The following is an 18,073-nucleotide window of genomic DNA, read 5'->3' on the forward strand; positions in this document are numbered from 1 at the left end:
CACAGTGAAGCTCATTCTTTGTTCAAGGAAACGGCAGACAACTCAGCAACGCTCCCCTAAGAAGCAGCTTCCAGGACTGAAGGTCCTTGCCTTCCACCCTCTCTAAGGCTCCTCCTCTGCCAGATATTTCCCCAGCAGTCTCACACCTCTGTCCTCTGGCCTGCCCTCGTTATTCTGCTCATTCAGGGAGGAGGGGAGTTTGTCGCAGCCAGAGAGAGAGACTCCCTAGATTCTGCAGCAGCCTCTTGAACCCCACCCCCCTCCTCTGCTTGAGCCTCGGAGTCTGAACTGCTCCTGTCGCCGACTCTCCCTGCTCACGAAACCCTGTTACCACATCAGCATCCAGCCCCCCTCCCAATCTTCCCCCTCTGAGCTCTCCTCGGTGTCCCGCCACCAACCCCCTGGCTCTGAGCCTTCCTCCGTTGGGGATTTCCTTGGGGGACTCCCCAGCCGGCGCCCCCCACAGCTCCTCTTTGCCCAGCCAGTCCCTGACACACGCTTAGCAATGGCGACAGTTTCCTCGGGGCAGCGGGGAGATGGCTTTCTCAGGTCACGCCTTGGACCCTGCCACCGCACAAGACTTGGCCACCTTCCCACTTGCATTGCTGGCCCGATGACACCAGCAACTTAAGCAGGGGCTGGACGGCAGTGATGTTTCAGGAAGCAAATGCAAGGACCCGCTGGGCCCTTGGCAACTCTTGTCTCACTGGTGGGTCACCATACACAGATGTCAGCAACTGGGCCCCCAGCTGTTTGTATCTGCCTGGGGAACACCAGCAAACCCTCCCTTGCAAGGCCTGGCAACCCAGGCGAGGTCATCAGGGATTCTGGGATGTGGTTCTTGGGAAAGAGCATGCAGGTCAAGTGGTTTGGGTGGGCAGAGATGGCCGCCCTCTGGCAGACCAGCTGCTCGCTGGCTGATCATCTCCACTCATTATTTTCTGGGATACTTTGCTGAAACCGCAGCTCAGCCACAGGGCCCATGTTCAAGCACAGGCATGTTGGATACAGTAGGGCGTCTCCGAGTATGTCAGCCCCTCACACACCTGGGGTTAAGGAGCAAGGAGTCTAACCTGGGAAACTAGGTGTCTTCTCACCTGTCCCTCCTCCTCTCCCACCTTCTAAAGGTTTTTTTGAGGGGGACTCTCCTTTCTTTTTTTGGAGGGGGACGCGGGTGGCGCTGTGGGTTAAACCACAGAGCCTAGGGCTTGCCGATCAGAAGGTCGGTGGTTCGAATCCCCGCAACGGGGTGAGCTCCCGTTGCTCAGTCCCTGCTCCTGCCAACCTAGCAGTTCGAAAGCACGTCAACGTGCAAGTAGATAAATAGGTACCGCTCCGGTGGGAAGGTAAACAGCTTTTCCATGCGCTGCTCTGGTTTGCCAGAAGCGGCTTAGTCATGCTGGCCACATGACCCAGAAACTGTACGCCGGCTCCCTCGGCCACTAAAGTGAGATGAGCGCCGCAACCCCAGAGTCGGTCAAGACTGGACCTAATGGTCAGGGGTCCCTTTACCTTTACCTCCTACGTCTCTTATCCGTCCCTCCCCACCCTGCCCATGTTTCCCGAAGCGGCCCCCGGGGTGGGCGTTGGGTGGAAAAAAGGAAGGTACCCTGAGGAAAGAGGGGCAGACCCTTTCAGGCCCCGAGCAGCTTCTTGACCATGTAGCCGGGCATGGAGTACAAGAAGAGTCCGACCATAAGAAGCAAGAGAACGAGGAGGAGGATTTTCAGCAGAAGCCAGCGGTACGTGTGCCAGATAAAGTAGCGGATGGACTTGAGAGGGTTCAGGAACCAAATGAAGCTGGTATCTGGGCGGCTGGGGCAGGAGGGCAAGGTGGGGCGAGGAGGAGGAGAGAGACCGAGGACACAGGGGAGAGAGAGACAGGGAGAGATGAACGAGTCAACGGAGGAGGGAAAGAACACGAAAGGTAGATCAACGGGGTGGTGCGTCCCACCCAAGACGGTCGGTGGCCATTGCTGTTCCCTGTGCGGTTGTGCAGCCTTCAGACCTCCCCTGTTACGCCTCCATCCTGCTTGGGGACCTCCGCTCCCACCACCCCACTTCCTCCCCTCTCGCCACTCACTTGGGTTTCTCCAATGGGTCGGGCTCGTTACGAGCCAGCCCGGCCGGACTTTTCTCGGCTTCCTCGGCTGTCAGAAGGTGAAGCTCGGCCTCCACTTTTCCCTGTTGGGGGGGAAGGAGGCTAGAGGTGAGTTTCAAACCCACGGACATCCAGTGAAGATTCAGAATGGGATAAAAGAAAGTACTTCATCACATAACACATGCGGCCTAGGACCCACGTACCTACGGGACCTCCTCTCCTGGTATGCCCCTCGGAGGACCTCAAGGTCCACAAATGACAACACTTTGGAGGTCCCAAGCTGCAAGGTGGTTAGATTGGTCTCAACTAGGGCCAGGGCCTTTTCAGTACTGGCCCTGACTTGGTGCAACGCTCTGTCACAAGAGACTAGGGCCCTGCGGGACTTGACGTCTTTCCGCAGGGCCTGCAAGACAGAGCTGTTCCTCCTGGCCTTTGGTTTGGACTTAGTTGGACCCTTCTGTTTCCCTCCCCTTATGGTCTTGATTTATCGGCTACTTTTAAAATGAGGCTGCATTTTAAATTAACCTTTATTTTAAATTGGTCCCCCCCCCCCATTATGTTTTTACTGTGATTTTATGGGTGTTAGCTGCCCTGAGCCCAGCTCTGCCCAGGGAGGGCGGGGTATAAATAAATTTTATTATTATTATTATTATTATTATTATTATTATTATTATTATAGCTGAACCATGGAACTCCTTCCTGCAGGAGGCAGCGATGGCCACCATCTTGGATGGCTTTAGAAGATTAGATTCATAGAGGAGAAAGCTATCAATGGCTACTAGCCAGGAGGAGAATGATCTGCTTCCACAGCTGGAAGCAGCAGTGCTTCTGAATCCCAGCTGCTGGAAACTGCAGGAGGGGAGAGTTGCTCTTGTGACCGGGGTCCTCCTTGCGGGTTTCCCTTGGGGGCATCTGGTTGGCCACTGTGAGAAGAGGAAGCTAGACTAAGTGAGCCACTGGCCTGATCCTACAGCCTCTTCTTATGTTCTGATCACTGCAGGATTTCCCATAGAGGCAGGAGGTGCCTGTGCTTTCAATGGGCATCCATCAAGGCAGGCAGGCGGATGTGAACAAGGTGCTTCAGCTCATAAAGGTCCTGTGTGAGTGTCTGGAGGCGGCTGGAGGATGGAGATTGAGGTTGAATCCTGACAAGATGAAGTACTGTTTTGGGGGGACAGGAGGCGGGTGGGTGTGGAGGACTCCCTAGTCCTGAATGGGGGAACTGTGGCCCTGAAGGACCAGGTGAGCAGCCTGGGGGTCATTTTGGACTCACAGCTGTCCATGGAGGCGCAGGTCCATTCTGTGTCCAAGGCAGCTGTCTCCCAGCTCCATCTGGTACACAGGTTGAGACCCTACCTGCCCGCGGACTGTCTCACCAGAGTGGTGCATGCTCTGGTTACCTCCTGCTTGGACTACTGCAATGCGCTCTATATGGGGCTACCTTTGAAGGTGACCCGGAATCTACAACTAATCCAGAATGTGGCAGCTAGACTGGTGACTGGGAGCAGCCGCTGAGACCACATAACACCGGACTTGAAAGACCTACCTTGGCTCCCAGTACGTTTCCGAGCACAATTCAAAGTGTTGGTGCTGACCTTTAAAGCCCTAAAGGCCTTGGTCCAGTATATCTGAAGCGTCTCCACCCCCATCATTCTGCCCGGACCCTGAGGTCCAGCTCCGAGGGCCTTCTGGTGGTTCCCTCACTGTGAGAAGCAAAGCTACAGGCACCCGGCGGAGGGCCTTCTTGGTGGTGGCACCCGCCCTGTGGAACACCCTCCCATCAGATGTCAAAGAGAACAACAACTACCAGGCTTTTAGAAGACATCTGAAGGCAGCCCTCTTTAGGGAAGCTTTTAATGTTTAACAGACTACTGTATTTTAATACTTTGTTGGAAGCCGCCCAGAGTGGCTGGGGAAATCCAGCCAGATGGGCGGGGTATAAATTATTATTATTAGTAGTAGTAGTAGTATTATATGTACAGGAACCAAAGAGGATGGCATGATGTTGGGAAAAGTCATGGCATCCCTCGCTCCACCTCTGCACATCACACCCAGAGTCAGAAGAATCCAACAGACAAGGCAGAACCATAGACAACCAACCCATATCTGATGAAGCCCTCTCCATCACTGGAGATTTTAAAGCAGTGGTTGGATGGCCATGCTAGGGATAACTTAGCAACGTTTGTTGGGTTGGGTTGGGTTGGGTTGGACTAGAGGACTCTTGAGATCTCAACTCTACAATACTATGATTCTAAGCCATCCAGCTATAACTGTCCACCCCATAACCAGGTTTCTCGCCGACTCTTGACCTGCTGCTCCACCCCTTTCTCCTGGGCTTCTTCAGATCTGGGGGTGTCTTTTCCTCCCTCCCCGACCCGGCCTCCCCTCTAAGCCAAGATGGCATCCCTCTCCGCGCAGCCCCATTACCGTCATCTCCATTTCGTCGTTCTCGTCTCGTGCCAAGAAGGGCCACCAGCCCTTCACCCTCTTCTGTTTGAAGATAGAGACCATGGGCACCTCAATCTCACCCGTCCCCAGCTCCATGCTGCACTGCTTGGCGGTCTTAGCGCCACGTGGGAAGCGGTTCAGGTCAAGTTCAATGCCTCCTGAGAAAGGGAAGAGCAGAGAAAGAAAGAATATTATTATTGTTATTGTTATTTTATACCATCAGGATTTGATCTAAATTTAAACATAAACTATTCATTTCGAACCCCGTTCCCACATTCATCTATATATCAACACTTTATATTGGTTCATTGGTAACATAAGAGGGGAAAAGACTTATTATTCATGCTCAGTCTAAGCAGAAACACAAGGGCCCCGGATTAGGCCTTTAGCTACGCGATGTTGAATGCTACCTGTTAAATATTCTGTCCCGTTTCCCCTTTGTTTTTGTTTAGGTTTAAACCAGTTCACAAGCCAAGAACTTTTAAATTGACCACTAATAATGAACCATATTTTGTAGATATCACCGCAAATTTATTATGCTATTTTCTTTTTCTTTTTATTAGAAAATTTTATTTACAAACAAACAAACACATATACACAAAACAAAATTCATATTACCCTACCACACTAAATTACACATTAAAACACCCTTGTGACTTCCCTCCACCATTCTTCACTCTCCTATATAATATAATATAATATTTCACATGGCAATTTTTATCTAAATTTATATTTCTTAACTCTTTTAACTTACTATTTTTTATTTTTTTATTTTTTATCTGGCTTTACAAACATTAATCCAAACATATCAACATGTTAGGTTTTGAGCAAGTACTTGGACATATCATCTTCAAACCATTTCCATTGTATTTTTATTTTCTGGTTTGATTGGTACCTTATTCCTGCAGTTAATCTTGCCGATTCTATAAACTCAATTAGTTTATTTATCCGGTCATCCTTTGTGGGTATATATTTCCCTTTCCAGTTTTGTGCAAGGAGTAGCTTCGCTGCGACTGTCGCGTATAAGAATAATATTTTCCTATATTGTGGTATTTCTTTACCTATTATACTCATTGTGCTATTTCCTTACACACAAATGGCATGATTAAAGACAAGGTCTGTTTTGTGTGTGTACCATTTATTGTTCCCATGATCCACGCTGATAAAACCCAATAAAAAGCTATTAAAATAAATAAAGTAAGCAATGCAGATAAAATTTAAGAAAATTGCTCCCTGTCCCCCATGCGGTAAAGGTAAAGGGTAAAGGGACCCCTGACCATTAGGTCCAGTCATGACCGGCTCTGGGGTTGCAGCTCTCATCTCGCTTTACTGGCCGAGGGAGCCGGCGTACAGCTTCCGGGTCATGTGGCCAGCAGGACTAAGCTGCTTCTGGCGAACCAGAGCAGCGCACGGAAACGCCGTTTACCTTCCTGCCAGAGCAGTACCTATTTATCTACTTGCACTTTGAGGTGCTTTCGAACTGCTAGGTTGGCAGGAGCAGGGACCGAGCAACAGGAGCTCACCCCGTCGTGGGGATTCGAACCGCCGACCTTCTGATCGGCAAGCCCTAGGATCAGTGGTTTAACCCACAGAGTCACCCGCATCCCTATCCCTCATGCTGACCCTGGGGCAAATACCCTCCCAGGCTCCGTCACTGACCGAGGAAGTCATCGGCGGAAAAGTGGTCGGCATCCCACACTTGTAGCGTGAGTCGGGCCGGAATCTTGTACTCGGTCTCGTCCCAGGAGAACATGGACTCTTTCTTCGAGATAACAATCTTCTCCTCAGCCGCAAGGTAGTCGAAAGGAAAGATGTAGCGCCAGTTGAAGTTGCCCTCGCCGGTCAGCGAGTGGTAGTGGACGTCCGTGTCTTGCTTGTCTTCTTGCTGACCCTTCAGCCACCTGCACGGGCAAAAGAGAGGGGACAGGTGGCGGTCAGCCGGGAGGGGATTTTGAAGGACGGGGATTTCGAAGGATGGTTTTGCTCATGCGGGACCAGGAAAAGTCAGTGCTGGAGGGGCCGCGGCAGACTGGAGGAGGGCTCGCTAGCAAAGGGGCGTCATAAGGGGGTGCAGAGTATTGCTACATTGGAGAGACTGTGCCGGTACCGCCATGGTCCGTTTGATGCCTTCCTGTGTTTTGGATATTCTGTTGGGAGCTGCCCAGAGGGGCTGGGCCATTGCACACCTTAGGTTAGCCTTCTGTCTTAGGTCCCCAGGCGCTGTTGGACTACATCTCCCATCATCCCTAGCCAGCATGACCAGTGGTCAGGGATGATGGGAGTTGTAGTCCAACAACATCTGGGGACCCACAGGTTGAGAACCGCTGGGCTACAGGGAACCAGGCAGAGGGCCTTCTTGGTGGTAGCGCCTGCCCTGTGGAACGCCCTGCCACCAGATCCCTAGCTAGCAGGACCTGTGGTCAGGGATGCTGGGAGTTGTAGTCATTCAGCCCGGACACTGAGGTCCAGCGCTGAGGGCCTTCTGGCGGTTCCCTCCCTGCGAGAAGTGAGGCTACAGCAGTGTTTCTCAACCTGTGGGTCCCCAGGTGTTGTTGGACTACAACTCCCATCATTCCTAGCCTGCATGACCAGTGGTCAGGGATGATTTGAGTTGTAGTCCAACAACATCTAGGGACCCACAGGTTGAGAAATGCTGGGCTACAGGGAACCAGGCAGAGGGCCTTCTCGGTGGTGGCGCTCGCCCTGTGAAATGCCCTGCCTCCAGATGTCAAGGAAATAAATAACTCTCTGATGTTCAGAAGACATCTGAAGGCAGCCCTGTTTAGGGAAGTTTTTAATGACTGATGTTTGAATGTGTTTTTAATCTTTTGTTGGAAGCCGCCCAGAGTGGCTGAGGAAACCCAGCCAGATGGGCGGCATATAAATAATAAGATTATTATCCCTGCCTGGGACCCCTAGATGGAGGTGATGCTGTTTTAAGTACAGTAAGATTGCGCCTTGTGGGGGGGTATGCTCTGGGGATGGCGCATATACACAAAAATGCGTATACACAAGTCACCCCCTTGAGTCTGCCCCTGCACAAGTATCCCATCTTCTGAGCAAGGCAGAGGGCTTTTAATTTCTCTGCCTTGCTTATCAGGCTCTGGGGTGCTCTCACGGGACAGTCTGTGAGTTCTTTATTTTCTTCCTTTATCGGCTCCCTGGAGTCTGAAACCAGTATCTGTTTGGTGGGATTTGAAAATCAGGTGGGATTTCTGAAGCCCACATTCAGAATTCGGTTTGCAGACATTCCTCCAATCCAATACAAAAGAAAAGGGATCCAGCAATAAATTCTCAGAAGTTGAAAACTGCATGTTTTGAGCTTTGGCTCCAAAGTGTTGGCTTTTGCACAACTGTCAAATATGTGAAAGATTTGGGGGGGTTGTTTCATTCTAACTTGCTGTTTTCCACCTTCAGCATTTTAAAGGAAAAAGGCGTGAAAGAACCGTTTTAGGTCACAAATAAAAAACCTGGGCCAGAATCCAGAAATTATTCTGTAACCCGAGGAGCGGACTTTTCCACGAATTCTGTTTTTGTGTAGCTGAATATGCACCGCTCCTCTGTACGTGTCTCACATGAAGGGCAAATGTCCCCAAGTGGTTGCCTAACCCAGAGGTTCCCAAAATTGGCAGTCACAAACCCAGGGGAGGGGCAGTGGATTTATCTAAGGGGCATCAGTGGGGCGTGGAGGTCTAAATGCCTATCAGACTTTGAAAAGCTGGTCTCAACTTCATCCATTTTGTTGAATTAATTAAACTAAATGGTTTCAATCAGCTTTTGAATAAATGGTCCACTGATTGTCCCTATTTTGATTTTTGTATTCTCTGACTTAGTGGGTCATGCAGACTGCTATTCTGAATCATGCTTTCTTTAGGGGAAAGGGCACTGGGGATGAGTTTATGGAACCAAGGGAAAGGGCCCCTCCAAAAGTTTGGAAACCATTGGCCTAAACTGTACTCCCCCCCCCCCCAATACATGCAAGAGGGAACAAAGCAAGCTGTCCCCACAGCTAAACACACCACCATATCTGCAAAAAAAAAACAAAAAAAACCCCACACCTTCCCAGCTGCGCCCTTGCAAAAAGGAGACAGCCAAGCACACACACACACAAGTCGTTGCCACGCCTGGAACAAGAGCATGCAAGAAGGCAGCGGCATTCCTCATTCAAAGAAGGGAGAAGAAAACCCCTTGACCCTCATTCCCTTACCTGCTCGGATGCTCGTATTTTCTCAGGCCCCTTATGGGTGACCACCCAGCCCTGCTCCCAGGCAAATGCATAGCTCAGGCTGGGTGGATCGGCAGGGCTGCATCAGATCTGGGGCAGGGTGAAGGTAGCCCCTCTGGGGCGCTAGCTCTCGGAGTGTGAAGCTGGCTTAACAACCTGCCCTCCTGTGGTTAGGTCTCTGCAAAGTGACCTGTCTCTTAGATCTACATTGGCTCCTGAGACGTTTCCGGGCACAATTCAAAGTGTTGGTGCTGATCTTTAAAGCCCTAAATGGCCTTGGTCCAGTACACCTGAAGGAGCGTCTCCATCTCGGTCTTTCAGCCTGGACACTGAGGTCCACTCTGAGGGCTTTCTGGTGGTTCCCTCCCTGTGAGAAATGAGGTTACAGGGAACCAGGCAGAGGGCCTTCTCGGTGGTGGCGCCCGCCCTGTGGAACGTTCTCCCATCAGATGTCAAACAGATGCACACCTTCTGAAGGCAGCCCTGAATTGGGAAGTTTTTAATATCTTGTGTTTTGCTGTGCTCTGTTATGTTGGAAGCTGCCCAGAACGACCGGGGCATCCCAGTCAGATGGGCAGGGTACAATAAATTATTCTTATTCTTAGTAACCCCTGGAACCAGTTTCCCCTTAGGCTCTGCCGATGGATTGCCATAAGCTATGGATTTGCAGCGCATCCCGCAGCGGGTGAGCAAAGGATTTGCGGGGAGTCTCCCATGCGTTCCCCCCTCCCTGAGCAGCCCTGCGCCCCCCAGGAGGGGTCGTGCACGGAGCCTCGGTCAATTACCCCCTGACATAGATGTCTGACATCTTCTCTCCCGTCATGAAAGCATCGTCCTCCAGGACCACCTCATCGGTGTTCCAAATAATAACCCGCAGCTCATACCTAGCCATGGCGCAGAGCGGACAGCGGCACAACAACAACAACAACAACACAGAGATGACAGAAAAGGGGGAGAAAAGAGGCAGAACAGGAGAAGCAAAGTGTCGGTTAGCTGATGCCCGCGTGGAGGAGACGCGCCGCTGAGAAAGGGTTGCCCGTCCTCTGCGGGGAGCGCTAAAGAGCAGGGCAGAACCGAAACCAAAACGAGAAGCTCGCGCACACAGAGAGAGTAGCCGGCTACGGGTTTCCCACGTACGTACCCCCGGACAAAAATGTCACTGGATTTCTCGCCAGTGAAGTAATCATCGTCCTCCAGGACTACCTCATCTGTGTTCCACACTATCACTCTAAGCTCGTATCTGGCGGGGAGGAAGGGAGAACAAGGGGTGAGCCGGTGGGGAAGGAGGGTTGAAGCGGATCGCGTGGGCACGGACACCCCCTAAGAACTGCGCTTCCTCTCCTAAGGCTCCCCAAGGAAGGTCTGAGCAGAGGAAAGGAGACCACCGCGTCCTTCCTCTTGACTTTCCTCCATGGTTGTTACAGGGGCGGAAGAAGTGGGGTGCGGTGGGTGTGTATCGCCCAGGGCGTCACCACTGAGGGGGGTGACAAAACGCCGGGTGGCACTCACCGCGAGGACTGCAGCGCACCTGAGCCACATGTCTCTCCAGGGCTTGGGTGCGCGCAGGCTCCCCGGTGCCCAAATGGTCCGCCAGCTGCCTCCCCCCAGCTGTAGAAATTGCACAAAACAATCCTAGGTATTATAAGAATCCCAGGTATTATAATTCTAGGTATTATAAGAATCATAATATTGAGAATCTGAATACGTGCAGCTACACTCACAGAGTCAATTAAGGTTTGGCAGACAGCCAAAAGCTCATGTGAAGGAGTAAGTCTGCCTGGTGATACAGAGGCATGGAGACAGCTCCCTGATTGGTCAGGCTCTATATCATTCAAGGGAGTGATAATTAATGGCCCACGAACTGTTAGTTCAGTGGTTCAGTGTGTCAGTGAAGGAGTTGTGAGTCGTGTATGAGAGAGCAAGCTAAAGATCCGTGTTCTGTTCCTGTAAATAGTCCACTGTATATAATAAACACCTAACTACAAGTTCCTGGTTCCTGCTTCGTCCATCCTGTCTGCAGCCAAGTTGCCAATTGCTTTCGTGAATTCTTTGTTTACTCTGCTAGGTTTGGCTAAGGTCCTGCAACTAGTCAGAAAGTTGCAAAACACCAATAGGTTTTGCCAATATCTAATCCTACCTCAACCTAGGTAAAGCAAAGCTCCTCTAGGTCGAGCTAGGATTATAATACGTCAAAATTTTTGGGATTCTACCCTTCTTTGAATTTTGGTCATTTAAAGTTTATTATTCTTCTATTTCCTTCCAAGGAAACTGAATTGTTCAGTGAAACGAGGTTTGTAGCGTGCATCCCATTAAGGCTTTGATCTATTTTAGGTTTTTCTAATTTTTTTCCCTTTAGCTTTTTGATTTTATTATTTAGGTGATATCCACAAGATAATATTTCTAGTCAATTACTTCTCGTTTCAGGGATTTTCACGGTATTTCATTTGTTTTGTGCAATTCCTCAGTTCTGTGGCTGTCTTTTTTCTATTGGTTTCCCCCCAGCTGTAGGGCAGCTAAGTGGGAGGAGGCAGGCAGACTCTGGAGGTCCCGTGTTGCACCCCACCCCTATGGGCAACTCACCCCATCCCTGGGTGTGCCGCCCCAGGAACCCGAGTGGGTTGATGCAGGCACTTTTGGCTGGGAGTGGAGTGGAGGGGAAATTCCCTGCATTGCAGGGGGTTGGACTGGATGACCCTTGGGGTCCCTTCCAGTTCTACAGTTCTATGATTTCTCTCCCCCCTGGACACTCATCGGAACTCAGCTCCACAGAAACGAGAGCATGCTCTTTGAATTTGAATCGGCTTTGGGCAACCAGGAGCAGGACAAGAAGCAACTTGGTCAACGGACTTTTATGGTCAAATAGCATGGTGACATCCACCCGAGCTATAAATCAAATCCAGTCCATTAGGAAGCTGCCGTAAACGGAGCCAGACCACTGGATTTTGTGATTGTTGTACACCACTTAGATGTTTTCTGCATATAAGTACTTTCACAAATAAAATGAATTCCTCCCTCCCACCCCAAACCCTCAAAAGTGCTGAACTCCTTAGCTTTCTCTCACAGGAGATGCTCAAATGAAGTCCCATCTAACTTTTCAGACTTTTAACCATCTACACAACCAAATATAAACACGACCTACACTAGTGGCCAAAATTGTGGAAACCTTTTGGGGAAAGTGTATTTCCGAGGTTTGATTGCTCATAACACCACTTTCTTTTTGGCGTAACGCCATAAAATTATATATCAGTGGGAAGATAATCTAATGAAGAATGTACTGCGACAAAGTTTGTTCTGTTATCTGTATTCTATCAAAGGTTATAGCCAAATAACCAGAAAAGGGAGTGTTTAGAAAGCCAATCAGGTGTCATCTTGTTTTGGAAATGATGGTTCATAACACCACTTTTTTTTTTGGAGTAATACCATAAAATTATATTTCAATGGAAAGATAATTTATATTGCCTCTTCTTTCTTTTATTGTCTCATTCGTTCTCTCTCTTACTCTCAGTCTCCTTGCCCCGTTAAACTATCCTTCCCTCCATCCCTTGATCCACCCACTCATTCTTCCTCCTCCTGAAAGGATTTCATGGATGCCGGGATCTTCTCTGGGCCCTCTTGACTAGGGCTGGGCAATATATTGATATCTCGTCCAAAACCAGTTTGAAGACCATTATACCGGTTTCATAATTTTTGACCTGGCGATATATCATGAATCGTGATCTCGAGTGTGCTATGCAAAAATCACGATGATCCGTGAAGCCAGCCCACACAGCTCCATCCTTATTCCAGACATCGTGATCTATTGGTATATCACCATGTTTAGCTGGTGATGTATCGCCATGTTGAAAACCCAGTCTTGCCCAGCCCTGCCCATGATCCAACCCCGACCCAGAGCAAAACATTACTTCTTTGGCTTCCTCGGTGAGATGTCAATGGCAGGTCCTGGTGCCGGCATGTCCATGGGGAACATGTCCACCCACAACTCCAGCCGTCCCTGCAATGGTGGAGAGAGCCAGTTAGTGGTACCTAAATCCTGCTTCTTGGGAGAAAAGCAATGACAAACATAGACAGCATCTTAAAAAGCAGAGACATCACCTTGCCAACAAGGTTAAAGCTATGGTTTTCCCAGTCGTGATGTATGGAAGTGAGAGCTGGACCATAAAGAAGGCTGATCGCCAAAGAATTGATGCTTTTGAATTACGGTGCCGAAGGAGACTCTTGAGAGTCCCATGGACTGCAAGAAGATCAAACCTCTCCATTCTTAAGGAAATCAGCCCTGAGTGCTCACTGGAAGGACAGATCCTGAAGCTGAGGCTCCAAGACTTTGGCCACCTCAGGAGAAGAGAAGACTCCCTGGAAAAGACCCTGATGTTGGGAAAGATGGAGGGCACAAGGAGAAGGGGACGACAGAGGACCAGATGGTTGGACAGTGTTCTCGAAGCTACCAGCATGAGTTTGACCAAACTGCGGGAGGCAGTGGAAGACAGGAGTGCCTGGCGCGCTCTGGTCCATGGGGTCACGAAGAGTCGGACACGACTAAATGACTAAACAACAACAACAAATCCCCTCCAAGTCCCAAATCGCTGGGCCCTGCTCAGATCCAATCTGTTTGGGAAGCCCCAGTGCATCTCATGCAACCTTTTCTCCTGTTGGATCAGACCCAAGGTGCAGATGTCTCCTTTCCAAACGTGAAGAAGAAGAAGAAGAAGGAGGAGAAGGAGAAGGAGAAGGAGAAGGAGAAGGAGAAGGAGAAGGAGAAGGAGAAGGAGAAGGAGAAGTTTTATTTATACCCCGCCCTCCCCAGCCAAGACTGGGCTCAGGGCGGCTAACACCAGGTATAAAAACAATTGATTATTCCTGACAATCAAAGAAAAGCATTCCTTTATGCAACGACAGCTGCCAGGATGCTTATAGCAAAAAATTGGAAAGGGAGAAAAATCCCATCAATGAAAGAATGGCAAATTAAATTTTGTGACTATATAAATCTGGCAAGACTCACGGCATTCATAAGGGGACAATCAGACCTGAAATTATTAAAAGAATGGGAATGTGCTAAAGAGTATATGAAAAAACATTGTTCTGGAGTAAACATATCGGCATGTAATGAATGATGTTTTGCAGGGTTAAAGAAAAAGAAAAAATGGTGTAAAAAGTATAAAGATAGAAGTAATCTACATTAGACACAACAATTTAGAAAGAGTAACATTTTTGAGGTCTTAGAACAAAGGAAGGAAGTCAATATGTGTATATGTATGTAATGACTAGATTAGAATGAAGATATGGTTTTATTTGTAGATGTGTGCTTTTTTGTTTTTTCTTTTGTGTTCTGTTTTTCTTTCTTGTTTGTATAGTTTCATTTTGGATTCAATGTTTGTAATTTTGCATTGAAAATAAAATTTATTAAAAAAACAACAATTGATTAAAATACAACTTAAAAACAAGATTAAAATACAACATTAAAATGCAGCCTCATTTCAGTAGAAACTCAAATCAAAAACTTTATGGGATGAAAACGTCAAGTCTTCACCAAGGCCAGCTATCCAGACTGGTCCTGCGTGGGCCAGAAAAAAGCCAGGGAAGTCCCCAAATAGGCGTTCCATCACAGAAGGAGAAAGGAAAGAGGGGAAGCAAAATGCTTCCTAGAAGATCACGGGCAGGATCCCAGGGCAACAGCCCTATTAACTGGCAGAAGAAGATGAGGAGAGGCTGCTGGATCAGACCCATGACCCATCTAGTCCAGCATCCTGTTTTCACAGTGGCCAACCAGGTGCCCATTATGGGAAACCAGAAAGTAGGATTTGAACACAAGAGCAACTGTCCCCTCCTGCAGTTTCCAACTGTGGAGCCATCCTCGCTGGAGCCACTGAAACTCCTCAATTCGCAACCAGAGGTACCACTGGATTAGAATTTATATACTGCCCTAAACCCGGAGGTCTCAGGGCGGTTCACAGAAAAGATCAACGTATAATAGATATAAATCCGGGAATCCAGAAGTCGAAAAATGAGATAGTATAAATATAGAAGAGACGGAGGTTACTAAATATGAATAAGGACGGCTTGTATTCCATTCCATTTAAAGAGGTTTAAATGGAATGGTTTCGTTTGTTTGCTTTAGGTTTGTCTGGTTTTATTTCTTTTTTAATGTATTTTATTCAGGTATAGACAGAAAGAATGTTGTTCATGCTAACAGTTATAAAAATGTGTTCTTTTTAAATTTTTTCCTTTCTTCTTTTTCTTTCTTTTTACTATCTTTCGTATATGTAAGATGTGTAATATGTGGATGTCAACAATAAATAAAAATATATTTTAAAGAAAAAGATCAACATAAAAACCACAATATATATAATCAAAATAAAAATAACAGCCCAATAACACTCCCGCCCCCTTGGAGTAGGTGGCATTAGGGACGTGCAAATACAGTGGTACCTCGGGTTAAGAACTTAATTCATTCCAGAGGTCCGTTCTTAACCTGAAACTGTTCATAACCTGAAGCACTACTTTAGCTAATGGGGCCTCCTGTTGCCGCCGTGCAATTTCTGTTCTCATCCTGAAGCAAAGTTCTTAACCTGAAGCACTATTTCTGGGTTAGTGGAGTCTGTAACCTAAAGCATCTGTAACCCGAGGTACCACTACATGGTTGGAGCACGAGTTCCTCCACACCAGCAAGTGCGCAGCCTAGAGTGGCGCCAGGTACCTGCTCGATGCCTGGCTTGTCCGGGTTCAGCAGGGGCCGTGTCTCCACGTGCTCAGGCACCAGTTTGCAGCCCACGCGCGGGATCTCCTCCCAGTGGTGCAAGACAGTCAGCGCTAGATGCTCATCCGTCTGCTTCTTCTGGCCTGCGGGTGCAGAGAGCACAGAGGCAATGAGGCAGAAAGAGAAAAGTGCCGCAGGTCGAAAGAGGAGCAGAAACATTTGCTGCTGTTTGCGGCACCCTTGTGGGACAAACCAGAGGGCTCGCCCCATCAGCCTGGGTTTGCTATGGTCTAAACCACACAGCCTAGGACTTGCCGATCAGAAGGTCGGTGGTTTGAATCCCCGCGACGGGGTGAGCTCCCGTTGCTCGGTCCCTGCTCCTGCCCACCTAGCAGTTCGAAAGCACATCAAAGTGCAAGTAGATCAATAGGTACCGTTCTGGCGGGAAGGTAAACGGCGTTTCCATGCGCTGCTCTGGTTTGCCAGAAGCGGCTTAGTCATGCTGGCCAAATGACCCAGAAGCTGTACGCCGGCTCCCTCAGCCAATAAAGCGAGATGAGCGCCGCAACCCCAGAGTCGTCCGAGTCTGGACCTAATGGTCAGGGGTCCCTTTACCTTTACCTTTACCTTAAGATGCTACTAAGACACAGGTGGCACTGTGGTCTAAAGGACTGAGCCTCTTGGGCTTGCCGATCAGAAGGTCGGCAGTCCGAATCCCCGCGACGGGGTGAGCTCCCGTTGCTCGGTCCCTGCTCCTGCCCACCTAGCAGTTCGAAAGCACATCAAAGTGCAAGTAGATAAATAGGTACTGCTCCGGCGGGAAGGTAAACGGCGTTTCCGTGCGCTGCTCTGCTTCGCCAGAAGCGGCTTAGTCATGCTGGCCACATGACCCGGAAGCTGTACGCCGGCTCCCTTGGCCAGTAAAGCGAGATGAGCGCCGCAACCTCAATGTCGGCCATTGATGATCATTGGGGTCCCTTCCAATTCTACAGTTCTATGATTCTAATTGGGAATGCCAGTGGTTTTCTGGGCAGAGCTTCAGTTGAACATTCTGGTCAAATCAAACTCAAGCTGAGCCAAATTCCTTGTTGAGGTTATAGAATTGCAGGGTCTTCTAGTCCAACCCCCTTCAACACAGTTGGACCTTTTGCATTGTCCGTTGACCTGCTTATTTTGCTTCTGCTTCTCCCCTGGAAAGGTAATAAGCTAAACTGGACTCCCAAAGCCTGCGCCAACACTCACAATACTACATGGCCTTCCCTTTTGCTTCCAATATTTATTGAGTGAATGCAGACATGTGCTCACTTTCTGAAGGGCTAGGGGCTTGCATTTAAAATGAAATATAACAGGTTCTCAGGATGCTGAATTCTGTGCACGGTGCTCAAATGCAGGACTTATGCAATGTGATTATAGCACACTCTGGAAGTTTAAAGATCCATGTTGCATCATCTTAGGGACTGATGAATCTAACCCTTACAGTTTTTCCTCACTTCTTATTTTTCCAATCTTCAGTCCTCCACATTTCCAGTATGAGATTTCCCCTGAAAAATCCACCTGCATTTTAGTGCACATTTCGCCCAATACACACACTGCATGCAATTCTGCCTGGTATGCAGCTTTTTCTTTTTGCAATGCAATCTCTTCTAAAATAATGCATTTTCAGAAGAAAGTGCATTTCTATGGACACTTTGCCATAGTATGTGCCTTTCTGTACAAACTCATTGGCTAGACATCGTCATTGCAAAACGGGGATGATTGCAAAATTCGGATTGCACTGCAGAATTCTGCAAAATTTGAAGGCCGGCTATGTTTCCAGTCTCGTATTTTGCAAAGTAGGCAGGTCCACCTTTCGTCGTGAGCTAAATAGAAATCCTCTCCCTGTCCCCATCTCTCACCATCCTGTACATTCTGACTTCAAAGCAACCGTCTGGGGCTGATTCGCTTCCAACATACCGTTTTCGTCCTCCACTTCTGTGGGTCCTGTGAAGACCCGGTTGGTCACCTTCACTCTGCCGCCAGGGCCGTAGTGGGGCCCGTCCAGCTTCCCCTCTTTGCATAACTTGGACAAGATCTGGGTGGGTTTCTGAGGGTCTCTCCACATATTGTAACCATGGCTGTGGACAAAAGATGACTCTCGTCAGTTCAAGGTAGGACTTGGGGGAGCCCAGTCCCTGCAGCCCACTCCTCCCTGCTCTATACAGTGGTACTTCAGGTTAAGAACTTAATTCGTTCTGGAGATCAATTCTTAACCTGAAACTGTTCTTAACAGGAAGCACCACTTTAGCTAATGGGGCCTCCTGCTGCCGCTGCACGATTTCTGTTCTTATCCTGAAGCAAAGTTCTTAACCCGAGGTACTATTTCTGGGTTAGCGGAGTCCGTAACCTGAAGCGTCTGTAACCCGAGGTACCACTGTAGTTGTTTCTCTTTGACATCTGGTGGGAGGGCATTCCACAGGACAGGCGCCACCACGAGAAGGCCCTCTACCTGGTTCCCTGTAACCTCACTTCTCGCAGGGAGGGAACCGCCAGAAGGCCCTCGGCGCTGGACCTCAGTGTCTGGGCTGAACGATGGGGGTGGAGACGCTCCTTCAGGTATTCTGGGCCGAGG

At 48.9% G+C, this 18,073-nt stretch overlaps 1 protein-coding gene across 16 annotated transcripts in view; it reads right to left on the reverse strand.

Annotated features, from left to right (window-relative positions):
• The window catches only part of OTOF (otoferlin), a 202,944-nt gene that overhangs the window by 2,918 nt on the left and 181,953 nt on the right, over positions 1–18,073 (reverse strand). For 9 of the 16 annotated variants that reach the window (XM_081000800.1, XM_081000798.1, XM_081000790.1 and 6 more), the window contains 7 exons: positions 17,419–17,579; positions 15,466–15,608; positions 12,677–12,765; positions 9,916–10,014; positions 6,209–6,450; positions 4,529–4,707; positions 2,084–2,184 (listed from right to left, as the gene is read on the reverse strand). In XM_081000800.1, coding sequence (XP_080856926.1) covers positions 2,084–2,184; positions 4,529–4,707; positions 6,209–6,450; positions 9,916–10,014; positions 12,677–12,765; positions 15,466–15,608; positions 17,419–17,579 — 1,014 coding nt within the window. Of the gene's footprint in view, positions 1–1,609; positions 1,816–2,083; positions 2,185–4,528; positions 4,708–6,208; positions 6,451–9,559; positions 9,659–9,915; positions 10,015–12,676; positions 12,766–15,465; positions 15,609–17,418; positions 17,580–18,073 lie in introns of all 16 variants that reach the window. The other 7 variants (XM_081000799.1, XM_081000792.1, XM_081000793.1 and 4 more) reach the window with 4 other exon arrangements.

This window comes from Podarcis pityusensis (assembly GCF_964106645.2).
Source record: "Podarcis pityusensis genome assembly, chromosome: 3".
Lineage (NCBI taxonomy): Eukaryota > Metazoa > Chordata > Lepidosauria > Squamata > Lacertidae > Podarcis > Podarcis pityusensis.